The following is a 16,426-nucleotide window of genomic DNA, read 5'->3' as shown; positions in this document are numbered from 1 at the left end:
GAGTATCAATAACAAAAAAAAAAAATTTCTTGAAGCTACATTCACACACAGATTCACACACCATTCACGCACTAATATAATAATTCATGTGTGAACAATCCAACTTCAACCATGATGAAGTCCATGAAGTTAACCAATGACAGTGAACAACCCCTTAATATTTTCAGGTGGAGAAGAAATAAGCCATTTGATAATTTGTTTCTTAAATGAACGAATGTTATTGATTTGTTTTATGTCATCAGGTACATTATTAAAAAAAATTTGGACTCAGAAAGACAAAAGATTTTTGAAAGAAGGTTTTATAAGCTTTAGGTGGTCTTAAAAAATTGTTTGTTACACTTATTCTTGTTGCATATAAATGATAACCCTCATTTGCCTACTACGATCCCCGGATTGCATAAAGAATGAAGATAATACTTTAAAAACATAGATGTAGCGCAAAGGTAAACAATTGTACATTTGGAAAATTGGGAATGAGTGCTCGGTTCTCCTTACACCCTTCATAACACGAACTATTGATTTTTGCATAGTGACTAACGGCTTTATATGTGTTTTATAAGTGGAGCCCCAACAGGTTATTCCGTAGTTCAACTTAGAATCTACAAGAGCAAAATACAATTGTCTTAAAACCGGTTGAGGTAAAATTTTTCTAAGAAAGTAGAATTTTCTTAAAAGTATCAAAAGATATGTTTTTAAATTACGCATATGGTGGGTCCATGTGAGCCTCTCATCTAACAATACACCAAGATATCTTACACTGTCAGATTGCTGTACTATTTGGCAATCACAATTTAACTGATCACATGCGTAATTATGAAATTTAAGCGTTGAAGGAAATTGCCAAGATGTGGTTAATGTAAAAAGCAAATATTTGGTTTTGGATACATTCAGAGAAAGACCATTACAGTTGAACCAGACAAGTAACTTATGCAAATCCTCCTGCATCTTGAAAAATATATTTTCACTGTCTGCACCGCAATATGAAAAGGCAGTATCATCCGCGAATGAGACCGGCAATCCATTAAAGTCTCCTGAAAAGAGATCATTTATAAATATGAGGAATAACACAAGGCCCAAAACTGAACCCTGTGGCACCCCATAATCAACACTCAAAACCTCACTTCTCGTATTTCCAACAGAAACATATTGGTGTCGATTACTCAGATGGGAGACAAACCAACTATGCGCAACACCTCTAATGCCCGCTCTTAACAGCTTATCAAGTAGTAGAGAATGATTTACAGTGTCAAAAGCTTTTTTTATATCAAGAAATAGACCTGATACACAAGACGGCAATTTGGAATTGAGATTGTTATGTATTGAAGCCAAGAAACTCTCAAGAGCCATTTCAGTGTTGAACCCTCCCTGAAACCAAACTGACGGCAATAAAAGAAATTGTTTGAATTTAGAAAGTTAAGGGGTCTTATTTTAATAATTTTTTCCAAAAGTTTTGAAAACACTGAAACCAGAGACATGGGCCTGTAATTAGTAATATTAGAATGTGAGCCACTTTTATAAATAGGAATAACCTTAGCTAATTTTAACCTGCTTGGAAACTTACCACAAGAGAGGCTGCAGTTGAATATATCAGTAAGAATTGGAACAATAGCAACTGCCACATTTTTAAGAGGTTTGGAAGATATTTTATCATCACCAGGAGCCTTACCCTGTTTCAATTTAGAAATATGTAGGAAAAGTTCATTATAAGTTACCGGCTCAAAGAAAATAGATCTAGGACATTGATCCACTCTGAAAAAATTAACATACTCATCCCAAGCCCTGCGGTCATTCTTTATGGAGGTTGCAACCTCTTTAGGTACATTTACAAAAAAATTATTAAATAATTCAGCCACGGTACTCTTATCTGTGATAACAGTATTATCGTGCTCAATCTTTAAATCAAGTTTACTTTTCTTATTGGGATTGCCACACAGCTTATTAAGAGTAAACCATTTTTGTTTTGGAGGTAGATCGTTAATTGAAGAATAACATTTATTTTTTTCTATTTGTATCCAAGTTTTAATTTTTTTAGAATAAACCTTCCAATTAGATTGTAATCTGCAATTTCCTGGATTTCTCCTTGCCAACTTTGCCAATTTGTCTCGGAAGAGAATTGCTGCACACAACCCCTCTGAAATCTAAGGTTTTAATCTTCGAATGCCTCTTTTATTTGTTTCTATATTAATAACTGAAGTTGAATTATATTAATAACTGAAGTTGAATTATCAACTGGTCAACTGGTCTTAAATTCTCCAAGGTAGATGTAAAACTTGAAAAGAAACGTTCAATATTAAAACCATGCCAGCGATATAGGCACACAAGATTGAATTTGTAGTTGGAAATACTACATTCAAGATTAACAATGTCAGCTCCCTCTAATAAACTATCCAAAACTCTGCATGAAAAATCAGGTAACTCAGTAGAATAATAAACAATTAAACCAGTGGCACGGATAAAAACAGAAATATTTGAAAATTGGTTGTATCCATCAATACAATACAATAATGCCTCTTCGCTTGAAATCAACCAAACTTAAGACAACACTATTATTGCAGGTTTAATTTTCCAGCAGTTAATATAAGTTAAAAAACAATCAAAATTACTACTAACTCCCCGAATATTCTGGTGAAGGATAGTTAGGTTTGAACACTCTGAAATATGAGAGGTATTCACTTCATCAACATCTCTTAGTAATGTGCATGTGTCACTGGCCTCCTCCATAGACAGACAAAATTACAAAATCACACAATACACACACATGAAGTGATAATTCATTGTATTCGATAACAAAAATCATACCATTCACACACACACTCACACAAACTAATAAAAGATTTAACGACATTTTAGAATAACAGAACGATGTTATTTTCCAGTATCCGTTAAATTATTATAATTTTATTAAAAGTTGGAATTACTTGAAGGAACAAAAGATAAGAATAAATGGTGAAACTGAATAAACCAGAAATAAAAAAAAACTGCTTTCCTTAGGCATTAAAAGATTGGGTTCATTCAAATTAAAATCATTGCAAATTGTGCTTATGAAATTACCAGCAATAATTTGAAAAAGAAAATGGAAAATTTAGATAAAAACAAACAATAATTCACTAAAACACTATTACAGAATGAAATTGTGTTATTTCAATTTTCAATGAAAGTTCAAGGATAAATGAATATCTGGAAGAATATTCAATTAACTCAAAAAAAGCATCATAGAAATATAACTTGCTTTCTCAAGTCAACAATTTTATAAAAAACTACCTGAAGATTTCATTGAATTTTTCATTATTTGAATTTAACATACTACTGAGCACAATAATCAAAATTATTGAATAAATAGAAAGTTTTATTTGAAAAATAGAATTTAGATGGATATCATCACAATTCTCCGAAATTAATAAAGTTTATAATAATTACAATATCATCATATTATTAGAATAAATCAATCGAATTCATAAATTTAATTATCTTTCTTTGAATTAAGCTGTTAGAATAATACATTATGGAATAAGATGTGAGGATTATAATATTGATAATAGTAGTAGTATTCAGTTTCAGAAAAAAACAACATTTTTTGACATAGATTATGTAATTTAAAGTAAAATAGTTTAGTCTGAGTGAAAGACAAAATCAGTGTTAGGCGAAATCCAGTTCATAAAGTAAGAGAGCAAAAAAAACTCTACTCATTGAGCAATGTTTTTCTTAAATTCGGGATCATATTTCTTCTTCAAATTGACCAAGTCTTCCCTACTATTTATTGGATAAACTCATCGTCGTCACTCCTTAGCACTAGAATTTTACAGTTGTGGACCCAGACGTACTTAATTCCATGAGATTTTTTCATTAGCCTAGCGTCCTTGAACAACTGCTTATTCTCTTTTGAAAGTGACGGATTAATGAAAATTGAGCTTTGAGATTGAAGTCCTACATCACTAGCCTTCAGACCCCTATTTTTCTTAGCAAGTTCTAGCAATGCCAGTGTGTCCGTGCGCTTTACAAATTTTATTATTGCACTTCTACCGTCACTATCAGTTCTAGATGGAAGAGGGTGCATGATATCAACCATATCTGACGTGAAATTGAATTTTAGAAAGGTGAACAACTTGTTCAGAACTGTGGATAAATTGTCCCCTGATTTATTAAGCGGCAAACCACTTATTTCAACACTCTTTTTCCTACTGTATTGTTTAGAATCATTCATTTCAGATTTCAGTTTCTGATTTTCACTTTTTAAATAATCTATTTCAGCATTCAAAGCGGAAAAAAGTTCAGAGTGCTTAGCTAACTTGTCATCATGACTTTTCAAATTCTTACGAAAGCCGTCCACAGAAATTTGAATGTCTTCAATCGATTGGATAATCGATTTTTGTTCCTCTTTAACCCCTTTAATCTCGTTGAAAATAGTTAATAACTTTTCGTCCAACGAAAGAGAGGAGAAACGGGTGGACTCACCGACCGGCACATTATCAGGCTTATCGCTGCTACTGTCCGATGAACGAAGGCCTGCTCTTATCTGCTGTTTGCTGCTCATGATAACGGCCGAACAATAACTGCTGTGGCTGACGAGTGAAAAAACTTGTTTGCAACTCACAAAAATGCAATTTTTTAATAAAAGGAACACTCAAACACGAGAACCGATATGATATATTAAAAGACTACAGTTAATAACATAACACTGCAAAGTTACAAAACTTAATTCCTTCAAAATTCCTCACAATTCGACTTATTACGGAGACCACAAAAACACGTCTAGCTCATTCCAAGGTCTGACTGATACTGAAATTATGTATTCTATATAGGGAAAAAACTCTTCCTTATTTACTCAAGTATTGTTGCATGAACGAATAAAAATACAGTAATTCTCGAAACTGTGAAAAAGTGCTTTCAAAGTACTCACCGATTCTAGAAGTTTATCTCTGTTGACTTTCATCGCCAATTTTTCATGATAATGTTTATGGTGGAATCTTCTTACTTCGTGGTAGAAAAATTCCTGCTTGTCTTTGAACGTTTCAGAGCCACCTACAATACAAAACATGGTGTTAACTTATTTTTAAAAAATGACCAGTTTCACATTCATTAGTCAATAAATAACACCGTATACTGTAATGGAAATTTATTCGTTATGAATTTTGATGGTTCAGTATAGTTGAACTAGACTGAAAAAATCTTAATGTATAAAGTTGAATTGCTCCAAAGTTAAGAATTATGAAGGATGATTATAACACCTAACAATATATTAATGGAACGAAATTAATTGAACATAATGAATGGCTGTATTATTTTTCAATCTAGTTTGATTTATTTATACCTTTATAGCTTACCGATATTCTTTAGTAGGAAATGAGTGAATGTTGCTGCGATAACATTCCTATCCTTGGCCATCAACTCCACTTTGGGTTGGCAGCCATCGTCAATCACGAACGCAGGCATCGAGCTTTGGTTGTTTTCGCCAAGGAAATGGAACTGGAAGAAAAAATACGTTATTGAACTGGTTTTGTGATAAACAAAATTAATAGTTTTGTAAAAGCCTATACGTTGTACCCATCAGCAAGTATGACCTCCGTCTCCTTTATTATTATAATAATCCACACATCGATTGAAATGCTTCGTCTAGGTACTCTATATGATAGTATAAAGACCAAGACAGTATAGCGAAACAACTAATGATTGAATGAATTATCAATCTAACAGAGGTTTCAATCAATCAGTGATAATTTCTTGCCGCTTGCACAAAAGCCGGTTAAATTTTAATCGTGTTTAATTTTACGAGAATCAATCATAGAAGCCTTCTTCTTGAAAAAGCGGCTTCAGAATAAACATGTTTTGAAGAGTTTAAGAAAGGGTAGTATTAAATTTAAAAATCAAGAGATACAATATTGTTAGACATTATTTGTAAAAAGACTAGATATTGCCCAAACACAGATTTATTAAGAAACGAGCTACTGGTTTTGGTTGTTACACCATTATCAATTTCTGTTGAACTCAGTGTAATAATCATAGTCTCAAATAACATTCCACAGTGAACTAAGTAATGTCGACTTGTATCAGTCTATGTGTGAATTTGAATTTTAGTCTAACAGTCTAGGTGTGAATTATCAAATTTGAACACAAGTGTATGGGCACAACTATCAGATCTACTTGTGGCGAAATATTAATAATTTACCTGAAGCTCGATTCAAGCACAATCACACCAGATGATAATTTTGGATAATATAATCCTAAAATTGTGAAAATAAAATGATAATAGAAGCAAACCAATATATTCAGCTTAAAAAAGAACAGATAGTCAACGTTTCTACGCTGGTTACTAAAAGTTGATTAGATTAAAGCTTTTTTGAGATAACAACATTAAACATAATTATTAAATGAATCAGTTTGGAATAGATATATAAATTTTTAATAAATCAAGGAAGAATTATTGTACATTAATTGATTTTTAGAATAAATCAAATCATAGTGGAATTTTATAATTTCTCTGGTGATTTTTTTTTGAAAATCAAAACTCAACCATAATTAATAAGCCCTAAACTCAACCTATTGTGCCAAAAAGAAAATTTTTCAACTCAAAACCATTAATATTAGAACCATGACACGATGAAACTCAAATATTATCATGAAATATAATCGAGAATATAGTAATCATTACTTCATACTGAGAAAAAAATATAAAACGAAATTCAATTCAAAGATATAAACGTATAAAACTGAAACTCTGCTATTAATAGCTAAAAAAATTCCCCTATAACCGTTTATTATAACCCATGAACAATAAACTTGGTCTATATTACCATTGAAAAATATGGACTTCAGCAACAATAATCATTAATAATATTTTAATCAAATTCTGTGAGGACTTATAATTATAGGCTTAAATCACAAGACCCCAACGAAAACATATCAAATAAATAAAATATAACCCTATTATCCAACCACTGGATGATAAACCCATAAATATTATAATCAATTCTGATAAGCAATGATGAAATGTTGAATAATTACGAATAATATTTACAAAACTTTCCTGAGGGATTTAATATAGCGAATAACTTCAGAAAAATACGACTTTAAAAAATGACTATCACCATTACACCTTATATTATCAACACCTTATGATAACAAATTCAAATATTTCATTCATGAAATCTATCAACAATATATCTACCTTTAATAACCCTTAAAAATATTTCAATAAAACTTATTCGTAACCTTAATATGAAATAAAAAATCCAAAGGGCCAAAATTTTAAAGCGAAATATCTCAGAACCCTTTGCCCTAAACAAAATTATAATTATCGCATTGTTAAAATCTATGCTAAGAAAATATGAAACTGCAATAAAATTTTTTTCGAAAATCGACTTTTTCCGAATTTTTATGAAATTTCTAGTCTAACAATCAAGATACGCCGCATACCGAGTAATCGGACAACGATATTAAATTATAGCATTACTAGAAGCTATAGGCTAAGCGAGGAAAAAACATTAGTCTGCTAGCGCTGTTACAATAAAACGCTATAATATGTGGCGTTTGAAATGTGATATTAAAAAAATCCAAGATATTATGATTTTAATAGACTGGCCATAATCAAATCTTGAAGAAAATAAAAAAAATAACATTTATCCAAAATTTAATTGTATTTCTAAATATAAAAAAAAACTCAACTTTCCCACTTTCAATGATAAAATCCTTCTAATGACCTTTATCCATATTCAACCATGGAACCCCAAAATATCATGATTTTATTATTAAAAATGATTAATAACACCTCGATGATCTTCACTATACACTACAAATATTACGGAAAAGAGTAATTAATCCAGCTATCTGAATCAACAAAGTAAGCTGAATATCCTGTAATCCTAGGTATATGTAACCTTACTTGCAGCTAAAGATTCATATTATCAAAACAATCAAAAATTATAGTTTCATCCATTTAAAATACTATTCTAATTATCTTATTCTACTCGTATCATTAACCATATTGTGGTTCAATATTTCCTTCACATAGCATCAGTTCTCGTTGTTCATATTAGACACAAATTTTCTCCAAATATTAGATATCGATTCATGAATTTCATAGTATGTAGTACATTTGACGACCATAAATTAACTGAATGCATCTATTCTAAAAGCAGTATTTTCTTCTGTAATACATTCGTCGCTGAGTCTGCTTTTCTATTCTCGATTGATTTGTTTGCAGGCCTGATTTCTCATTATTATTGTTCAACTGGGACACGTCTTCTAAAACATTCTCACTACCTGATTGTAATAAGATATCCGAAATGTCATAATATTTTTCGACCGAACTCTCATCAACAAAAATTCCATCAGTTTCAATTTTATTATTCTTCATATCATTTAGAAAATGATTATGCCTAGATGATGCTCCTGAATTCAGATCAGACTCAGTATTTTCACCTTCACTGTTTACACAAATCACTGATTCACATTATTTCTGCAATCGGTTCAATATAATATTTTCATGACCTGGTTCTTCTTTATCGATAATTGATTCATACCTCCTGTTAACCAAATTTTTATTATCTACATCACTTTTCAACTCTAAACATGAGTCCGAAATTTTCCGTTCAACACCATTTGCTGATCCACATTTCTGGCTATAATTCATTTTAATATCTCCAAGATCAATCTTGTGTTTATGGAAGATTGAATACTTCTCATCATCAGTATTAGAATAATTTCTTCTAACATAATATATTCCATTGTGCCTAACACCTTCAAAAGTAAAACCTGATTCAGTGACTATACAACTTCCTAATTCATTCCTTGAAATATCAATATTTTATGGACCGCCGTCTATAACATTTTCATTAGGGATGGGTATCGATACATCGATGTTTACTGTTCGATGTTTTTCACTTATCGATGGTTTTACCTAGACATCGGTCATCCGATGTTTTTCCCAACTTAAAAGTAAAAACAATTCTAATTTTTTAATTTGATACAAGTTTTTTTTGTTTGAAGAGGATTATCTTGAGAGCAATAAGCAACAGTAACAGAATTACAATCATTATCTCTATCATATTTAGTGTAGTATTCTGTTTAGTGTTTTTTGTGAATATAGATCACTCTTGTGAAAGATCTCGCATAAGTTTTGATTTCCTGCAGATCGCTATTTTTATTTTTCAATCAGGCTCTCTGTATTTTTATGTGAGACTGTTGGATACTCTTGAAGATTTACATTACTTCTGTGGCCCGTGTCAAGGTTAGATAGTTAGTTATTTAGAATTGAATAAGAGGTCGGATTCTTCGTTTCTTAGGAAGAAAGAGTTTTTTCTTACTACAATTATTTCCTCAACATGTGTTTAACACTAATTAATCTAGCTCTGAAAAAGAGGTCCTCGTATTGTAAGGAGTGCAGATATCCATATTAAAAAATTCTATCAGGAAATGAATGAATGCGATATGAGTATCAATGATTGCTAAAATTAGCTTAGGGTGAAATTTCAAGACCGAATCCTCAAGGATATCCCGAGAGGTTTCAGACTAAACCATGAAGATGACAAATCTTGTGAACTAGAGTTGATGTATCTTTCTAGTCACAACCTGACTTCAATTATTCTAAAGACTGTTACTTGAATACCACAAGTCCAAAATTGCTGTGTGATTCCAGTTAGTAACTGTTGAAATATTGGAACAATAGCTCCAGATAAAATTGTAGTCACTTTAGAAGCTCTTTTTGTGCACTACAATCTGAGATCAGGTATAGCGATCTATCTCATATTCCAGGTACACCTGACAACAATGCTCCTTGTATTGTGAAAAACACCTAATTTTCAGCTTCAAGCATCATCACCAACTACATTGTCCTCACATTGATATTTCGCACAACGACATAAGTTCTTGAGATTATGTTCTATGAGAATCACCCGTAAGATACACTTCATTTCAGTATTTCCTAGTGGAGAGGCGCGCTTAAGGACACCTCAAGAATCAAAATTTCAAACACATAACTTTTGACGCAATGCTCAGATTTCATCGTACTACACTTCATCCTTCTCGGTTCGTCACGGCGGTTCAAAATCATGCATAATAAGTCAAATTCGGTCGAAAAATGGAAAATTTATTGTTGAGTGTACTTAAGCCCATATTCCAATACACAGAAAATGACCAATTTCTATATTCAAAGTTGCATGTCTTGTGAAATACTTCTGATAAAATTTCCAAATCTAGTGAGAATGTGAAAATTGTCCCCCTCTACCCACTCCAATAAATAATACTTTCGATTCCAAAACAGTATGGAAGTTAAGATTTTTAAAATGGCGATTTCAGTTTTTACATTTGTTTCGTAATTTTACTGTTGATCAAGAGTTTCTAAAACGAGTCTGATACGTCATAGAAACTTACGATTGATTACAAATTGTAGATAAATTATTCATCCTCTACGAGCTCAGTTGCCTGAAATCCATCTTGAATCACTTTTCGCTATCATAGAAATGCCAAAACCGTTAATATGAGAAAAATATCTACAATTTCCGGATTTTTTTCAACAATCAAATCTCACTTTACGAACATATTTTTTCATGAATTGTTTACACCAGATGAAATAGAAAATTCTATTGTACATTTCAAGATCATGTAATAATTTTTATAATAAGGGGTTACCGAGATACATAGCTTTGAATATAGAAATTGGCCATTTCTTATGTATTGAATATGAATAAGTACCTACACTCAACAATAAATTTTCTATTTTTTGACCGAATTTGACTGTTGATGCATGATTTTGAACCGCCTTCGCGAGCCGAGAAAAATGAAGTGTAGTACGATGAAATCTGAACATTGTGTCAAAAGTAAATTATAAGTATTTGAAATTTTGATCCTTGAGGTGTCCTTAAGCGTGCCTCTACTAGGAAATACTGAAATTAAGTGCATCTAAAGGGTGATTCTTACCCATGAACTTATGTCATTGTGCGAAATATCAATGTGAGGACAAAGTAGATGGTGTGATGATGGTTGAAGCTGAAAATTAGGTGTTTTCCACAATACAAGGAGCATTGTTGTCAGGTTTACCTGGAAATCTATATGACATAGAGCGCTCTACCTGATCTCAGATTGTATAGCACAAAAATACGCCTAGAGGGATTTTGAAATATACATCTAAATTGTAACAATCGGAAGATATTGTTGATTAAAAACTATAATTCATCAAAATTGATTTTTTCTTCAAATTTTACTCATTTTTGAAAATTTATAACAAAGTACTCATTGGAGATAGAGAGTTCCGAGTGATCTCATTTTTTTCAGAATTATATATTCTGGGAGAGATTTGGCAGAAATAGCTGAAAACTGGAAAATGAGCCGAAAATACGAGGTGTTTGGGCTATCTTGTATCTAGCACAAGGAAATCTTGCATGAAGAAATTGGTTCTGGACTTCTCTTATGTACCCAAATAATATATTAAAAAATCAGAACTACAATATAAATTGCAAGCACACCCCCTTTTTTATGTCTATATTGACTGGACTAATAGTATCATCCAAGGAGGATAAAGTATTAGGAGTGGATCCTCACCCCTCCTACCAGAAGCCGCTTTTTTGGACAGCAGCCATCTTGTGGTAGGTAAGAAAGTACATGCTCTTATGAAGAAAAGCTATTTTTCGCTGATTTTCAATTATTTATTTACAATTTTCGAAATTTTAATCATGGTATCTTCATGCACTGCATATGGGTGTACCAATCGTGTATCGAAAAAGCCACCTGATGTTACATTTCACAGGTTATTATTAGTTTTATCATGTTCATTGCAGCTAACCTATAAAGGAACACTCTTACTTGTTTACTATGAAAAAGTCAATGATTTTTCTTTGAAATAGTAGGCTAGATATTCTTGAAAATTAATTTTGTATGAAGAAACAATTTTTTATATTCATCAATTTGAATAATTTGTCAACTTTGGGGGTGATTGAAGAATTTACCAAAAATGTGGCAAGCCATGTCTACACTTAACTTTGATGTAGTTCACCCTCTTCAAATTTATTGTTGTTATCGAATTGCTATTTTATTCTGATAATAGTCATATGAATTTTGTTCAATTCTAAACAACTAGAAATTTCAAGACTGTAATAGTGTGATATTGAGAGGGTAGTATTGTAGTTTTTTTATGTGTATCTTATTATTTTCCAGGTTTTTGAACTGGAATGAACTTTGATTTTTACTGTATGTTGAACCCTGCGTTTTGTCTGAGAATTGACTCTGTCTTGTTTGAATTTGCTAACTTGTTGCTTAGTTGTCGAAATTAAAGCATTTTCGTGCATTTTTCAAGTGCAGTTTCAATTTCTTGTCGAAAAAGCTACTGTATTTGGGAATTGTACGACCATTGACCTTTTTGCAGCTTTGGCTTTTCCACTGGAAGTTATGTTCAACGCTCGTGGAGGGGGAATAATTTTCAGTGAAAAGGCCACAGTTGGTATTGAGACGTGAACGGAAAATCATGTAACGGTGCGCGAGCCTCGGTCCTCTGAATGGGTCTGTTGCCCATCCAGAGGGACATATTGAAAAGTTTTTTTAGTTATCAGTAATTTTTATGTAGTTAAAAAGGAAACAAAATTTAATATTGTTAGTGAGAGTGGAACCAGGAAATTATTTGTGCGTGTGAGTACCAGTATAGTGAGTTTTCTTAAATTGTATGTGTGTGTTTCTGAAGAGTCGAAATTTGAATTGTAAAAATGGCAAGTGCCAAACTTTTGTTGTCTTCGTATTATAGCTCAAAATTTAGCAACATAGAATGACCGAGGCCCGAATTAAAATGCAGCAAGTTAGCAGGTTCCCAAAATGTGTAGATTGAAAATTGATTATGTCTTCTTGACCTGAATCGATTGCTGAATAACTTTGTTCTGTTTGAAAATTTGACATGTTACCTTACTTTTATTAATTCGTTCTACCTATTTAGAGTTCAATAAACCTGAAGTTGAATTTTATTAGTATTTTTCATTGAAGTTCCTGGCTCGTAGTTGCTAGTTGCTAAAATAGGTGACAATTAGATAATGATGATAATCTGTGCATTTGAATGAACGAATCCACTAAAAGCTCCCAACCAATAGAGGATTCAAATACCGGTAGATGAATTGATAGCAGTAAACTTAAGCAAATATTATAGAAGAGAAGAAACAACCCCCCTCCGTTCACAAGACAATAAACTGGGCAAGTAAAGTGAACTTCAGTCCCAAAATTGTGTCTTTGATGCGACCAAACATTTTATTAGTATTACTATTAAATATGCAGCCAAATAATATATTAAAAAATCAGAACTACAATATAAATTGCAAGCACACCCCTTTTTTTATGTCTATATTGACTGGACTAATAGTATCATCCAAGGAGGATAAAGTATTAGGAGTGGATCCTCACCCCTCCTACCAGAAGCCGCTTTTTTGGACAGCAGCCATCTTGTGGTAGGTAAGAAAGTACATGCTCTTATGAAGAAAAGCTATTTTTCGCTGATTTTCAATTATTTATTTACAATTTTCGAAATTTTAATCATGGTATCTTCATGCACTGCATATGGGTGTACCAATCGTGTATCGAAAAAGCCACCTGATGTTACATTTCACAGGTTATTATTAGTTTTATCATGTTCATTGCAGCTAACCTATAAAGGAACACTCTTACTTGTTTACTATGAAAAAGTCAATGATTTTTCTTTGAAATAGTAGGCTAGATATTCTTGAAAATTAATTTTGTATGAAGAAACAATTTTTTATATTCATCAATTTGAATAATTTGTCAACTTTGGGGGTGATTGAAGAATTTACCAAAAATGTGGCAAGCCATGTCTACACTTAACTTTGATGTAGTTCACCCTCTTCAAATTTATTGTTGTTATCGAATTGCTATTTTATTCTGATAATAGTCATATGAATTTTGTTCAATTCTAAACAACTAGAAATTTCAAGACTGTAATAGTGTGATATTGAGAGGGTAGTATTGTAGTTTTTTTATGTGTATCTTATTATTTTCCAGGTTTTTGAACTGGAATGAACTTTGATTTTTACTGTATGTTGAACCCTGCGTTTTGTCTGAGAATTGACTCTGTCTTGTTTGAATTTGCTAACTTGTTGCTTAGTTGTCGAAATTAAAGCAATTTTCGTGCATTTTTCAAGTGCAGTTTCAATTTCTTGTCGAAAAAGCTACTGTATTTGGGAATTGTACGACCATTGACCTTTTTGCAGCTTTGGCTTTTCCACTGGAAGTTATGTTCAACGCTCGTGGAGGGGGAATAATTTTCAGTGAAAAGGCCACAGTTGGTATTGAGACGTGAACGGAAAATCATGTAACGGTGCGCGAGCCTCGGTCCTCTGAATGGGTCTGTTGCCCATCCAGAGGGACATATTGAAAAGTTTTTTTAGTTATCAGTAATTTTTATGTAGTTAAAAAGGAAACAAAATTTAATATTGTTAGTGAGAGTGGAACCAGGAAATTATTTGTGCGTGTGAGTACCAGTATAGTGAGTTTTCTTAAATTGTATGTGTGTGTTTCTGAAGAGTCGAAATTTGAATTGTAAAAATGGCAAGTGCCAAACTTTTGTTGTCTTCGTATTATAGCTCAAAATTTAGCAACATAGAATGACCGAGGCCCGAATTAAAATGCAGCAAGTTAGCAGGTTCCCAAAATGTGTAGATTGAAAATTGATTATGTCTTCTTGACCTGAATCGATTGCTGAATAACTTTGTTCTGTTTGAAAATTTGACATGTTACCTTACTTTTATTAATTCGTTCTACCTATTTAGAGTTCAATAAACCTGAAGTTGAATTTTATTAGTATTTTTCATTGAAGTTCCTGGCTCGTAGTTGCTAGTTGCTAAAATAGGTGACAATTAGATAATGATGATAATCTGTGCATTTGAATGAACGAATCCACTAAAAGCTCCCAACCAATAGAGGATTCAAATACCGGTAGATGAATTGATAGCAGTAAACTTAAGCAAATATTATAGAAGAGAAGAAACAACCCCCCTCCGTTCACAAGACAATAAACTGGGCAAGTAAAGTGAACTTCAGTCCCAAAATTGTGTCTTTGATGCGACCAAACATTTTATTAGTATTACTATTAAATATGCAGCCAAATAATCCATATATACATAGATACCTGACAAAAATAGAATAGCTGTACCAATTTTGTGTATTATATGGAGGCCATTGTAGCCTACTGGGAGGTTGAAATTACTGGTGGTTTCCACTGTTACTGATATCTTACTGTTGGTTAGGTTCATGATCTCACATGATCTCAAGTGAAATACAAAAGTGAGTAGGTAATGGAATTATACAAATGCATGCAGGAATTTAAGGCAGGTGAAGTGAACTTCGGATCTAAACTTGCGTGTGGGGTCACCTAACATTCATTTTTTTAAAATCCACTTCTGAATTATTTTGTGTAATATCTATAAAGCTTCATTTATATCCACCGACAATGTCATAATATCAATTAGGCTGCATTGTATTTGGTATAGTCTTCTCCGAACAACTACAAACTACTACTGCAGTGCTATAAGAGAAGGCCCAATTTGAATCTAGCGCCCATTTTTCCTATCGCAAGATGGCGTCAAACTGGCTTCAAGCTCTGCAAGAGTAATTGGCCGGCTTCCACCCCCTGGTATCATCCATAAAAACGTAGGGCGATAAACGATGTTTAAAAACATCGATGTTTACTGTTCGATGTTTTTCACTTATCGATGTTAGGATGAAAAAACATCGATGTTTTGTCTTTCGATACCCATCCCTAATTTTCATCAATATGCCTAGTACTAAACTCCTGTGTCCTATCAGTAAAATATGCTTTCTTACATCTAGCATTTTCCGAAAACTTTCTGCCATCAAAACAACACACTCTAATATCATAGCCTTCTTTTTCACAAATTCTATGCATCCTTTTATAAACCCGATAAGCATAATTAACGTTGTAAAAACAATTCCGCGTAGAATGATTATGTTTACCACAAACTTTACATTTCTTACGTCTTCTTTTTCTATTAGTCCTATTATTCACGAGACTAACATTCTGATGCATTGTAGCTTCCCTAGATGCACAATCATTACGCATACAAGAGTTCACAAAATTTTCAAACGGCCTGTTATCAATCGCAAAAGAAAAATCCAAGTCACTTTCCGATAAATCCAATAATTCTTCCCTAATCATTTCCATATCTGTATCCTCTTTGTAAATTATATCTTCCTCATTCAAATCACGATCATCACAAATAATAACTTCATCCAACCTATTTTCAATCTCGAAGTTACTACATGTAACATGACAATATACATCCACTTCATTTGAAACAAAATAATTACAAGAATCAAAATAATCAGAGATAATAGCATTTTCAAAACGATTCTCAATTTCAAACTCATTTCCGATTTCCAATAGTACTTCAAATTCGGGTTCCATAATATCATCAATTACTTGCACCTG

General features: G+C 32.3%; 1 protein-coding gene across 7 annotated transcripts in view; it reads right to left on the bottom strand.

Moving 5' to 3' along the window:
* Window positions 1-16,426, bottom strand: part of LOC111055348 (apoptosis-resistant E3 ubiquitin protein ligase 1) — a 205,746-nt gene that overhangs the window by 45,527 nt on the left and 143,793 nt on the right. For all 7 annotated transcript variants that reach the window (XM_039428203.1, XM_039428204.1, XM_039428206.1 and 4 more), the window contains 2 exons: window positions 5,322-5,463; window positions 4,898-5,019 (listed from right to left, as the gene is read on the bottom strand). In XM_039428203.1, coding sequence (XP_039284137.1) covers window positions 4,898-5,019; window positions 5,322-5,463 — 264 coding nt within the window. The remainder of the gene's footprint in view (window positions 1-4,897; window positions 5,020-5,321; window positions 5,464-16,426) is intronic.

This window comes from Nilaparvata lugens, chromosome 5, assembly GCF_014356525.2.
Source record: "Nilaparvata lugens isolate BPH chromosome 5, ASM1435652v1, whole genome shotgun sequence".
NCBI lineage: Eukaryota > Metazoa > Arthropoda > Insecta > Hemiptera > Delphacidae > Nilaparvata > Nilaparvata lugens.
The sequence above is the reverse complement of the archived record's forward strand: the minus strand, read 5'-3'. Positions and strand labels throughout refer to the sequence as shown.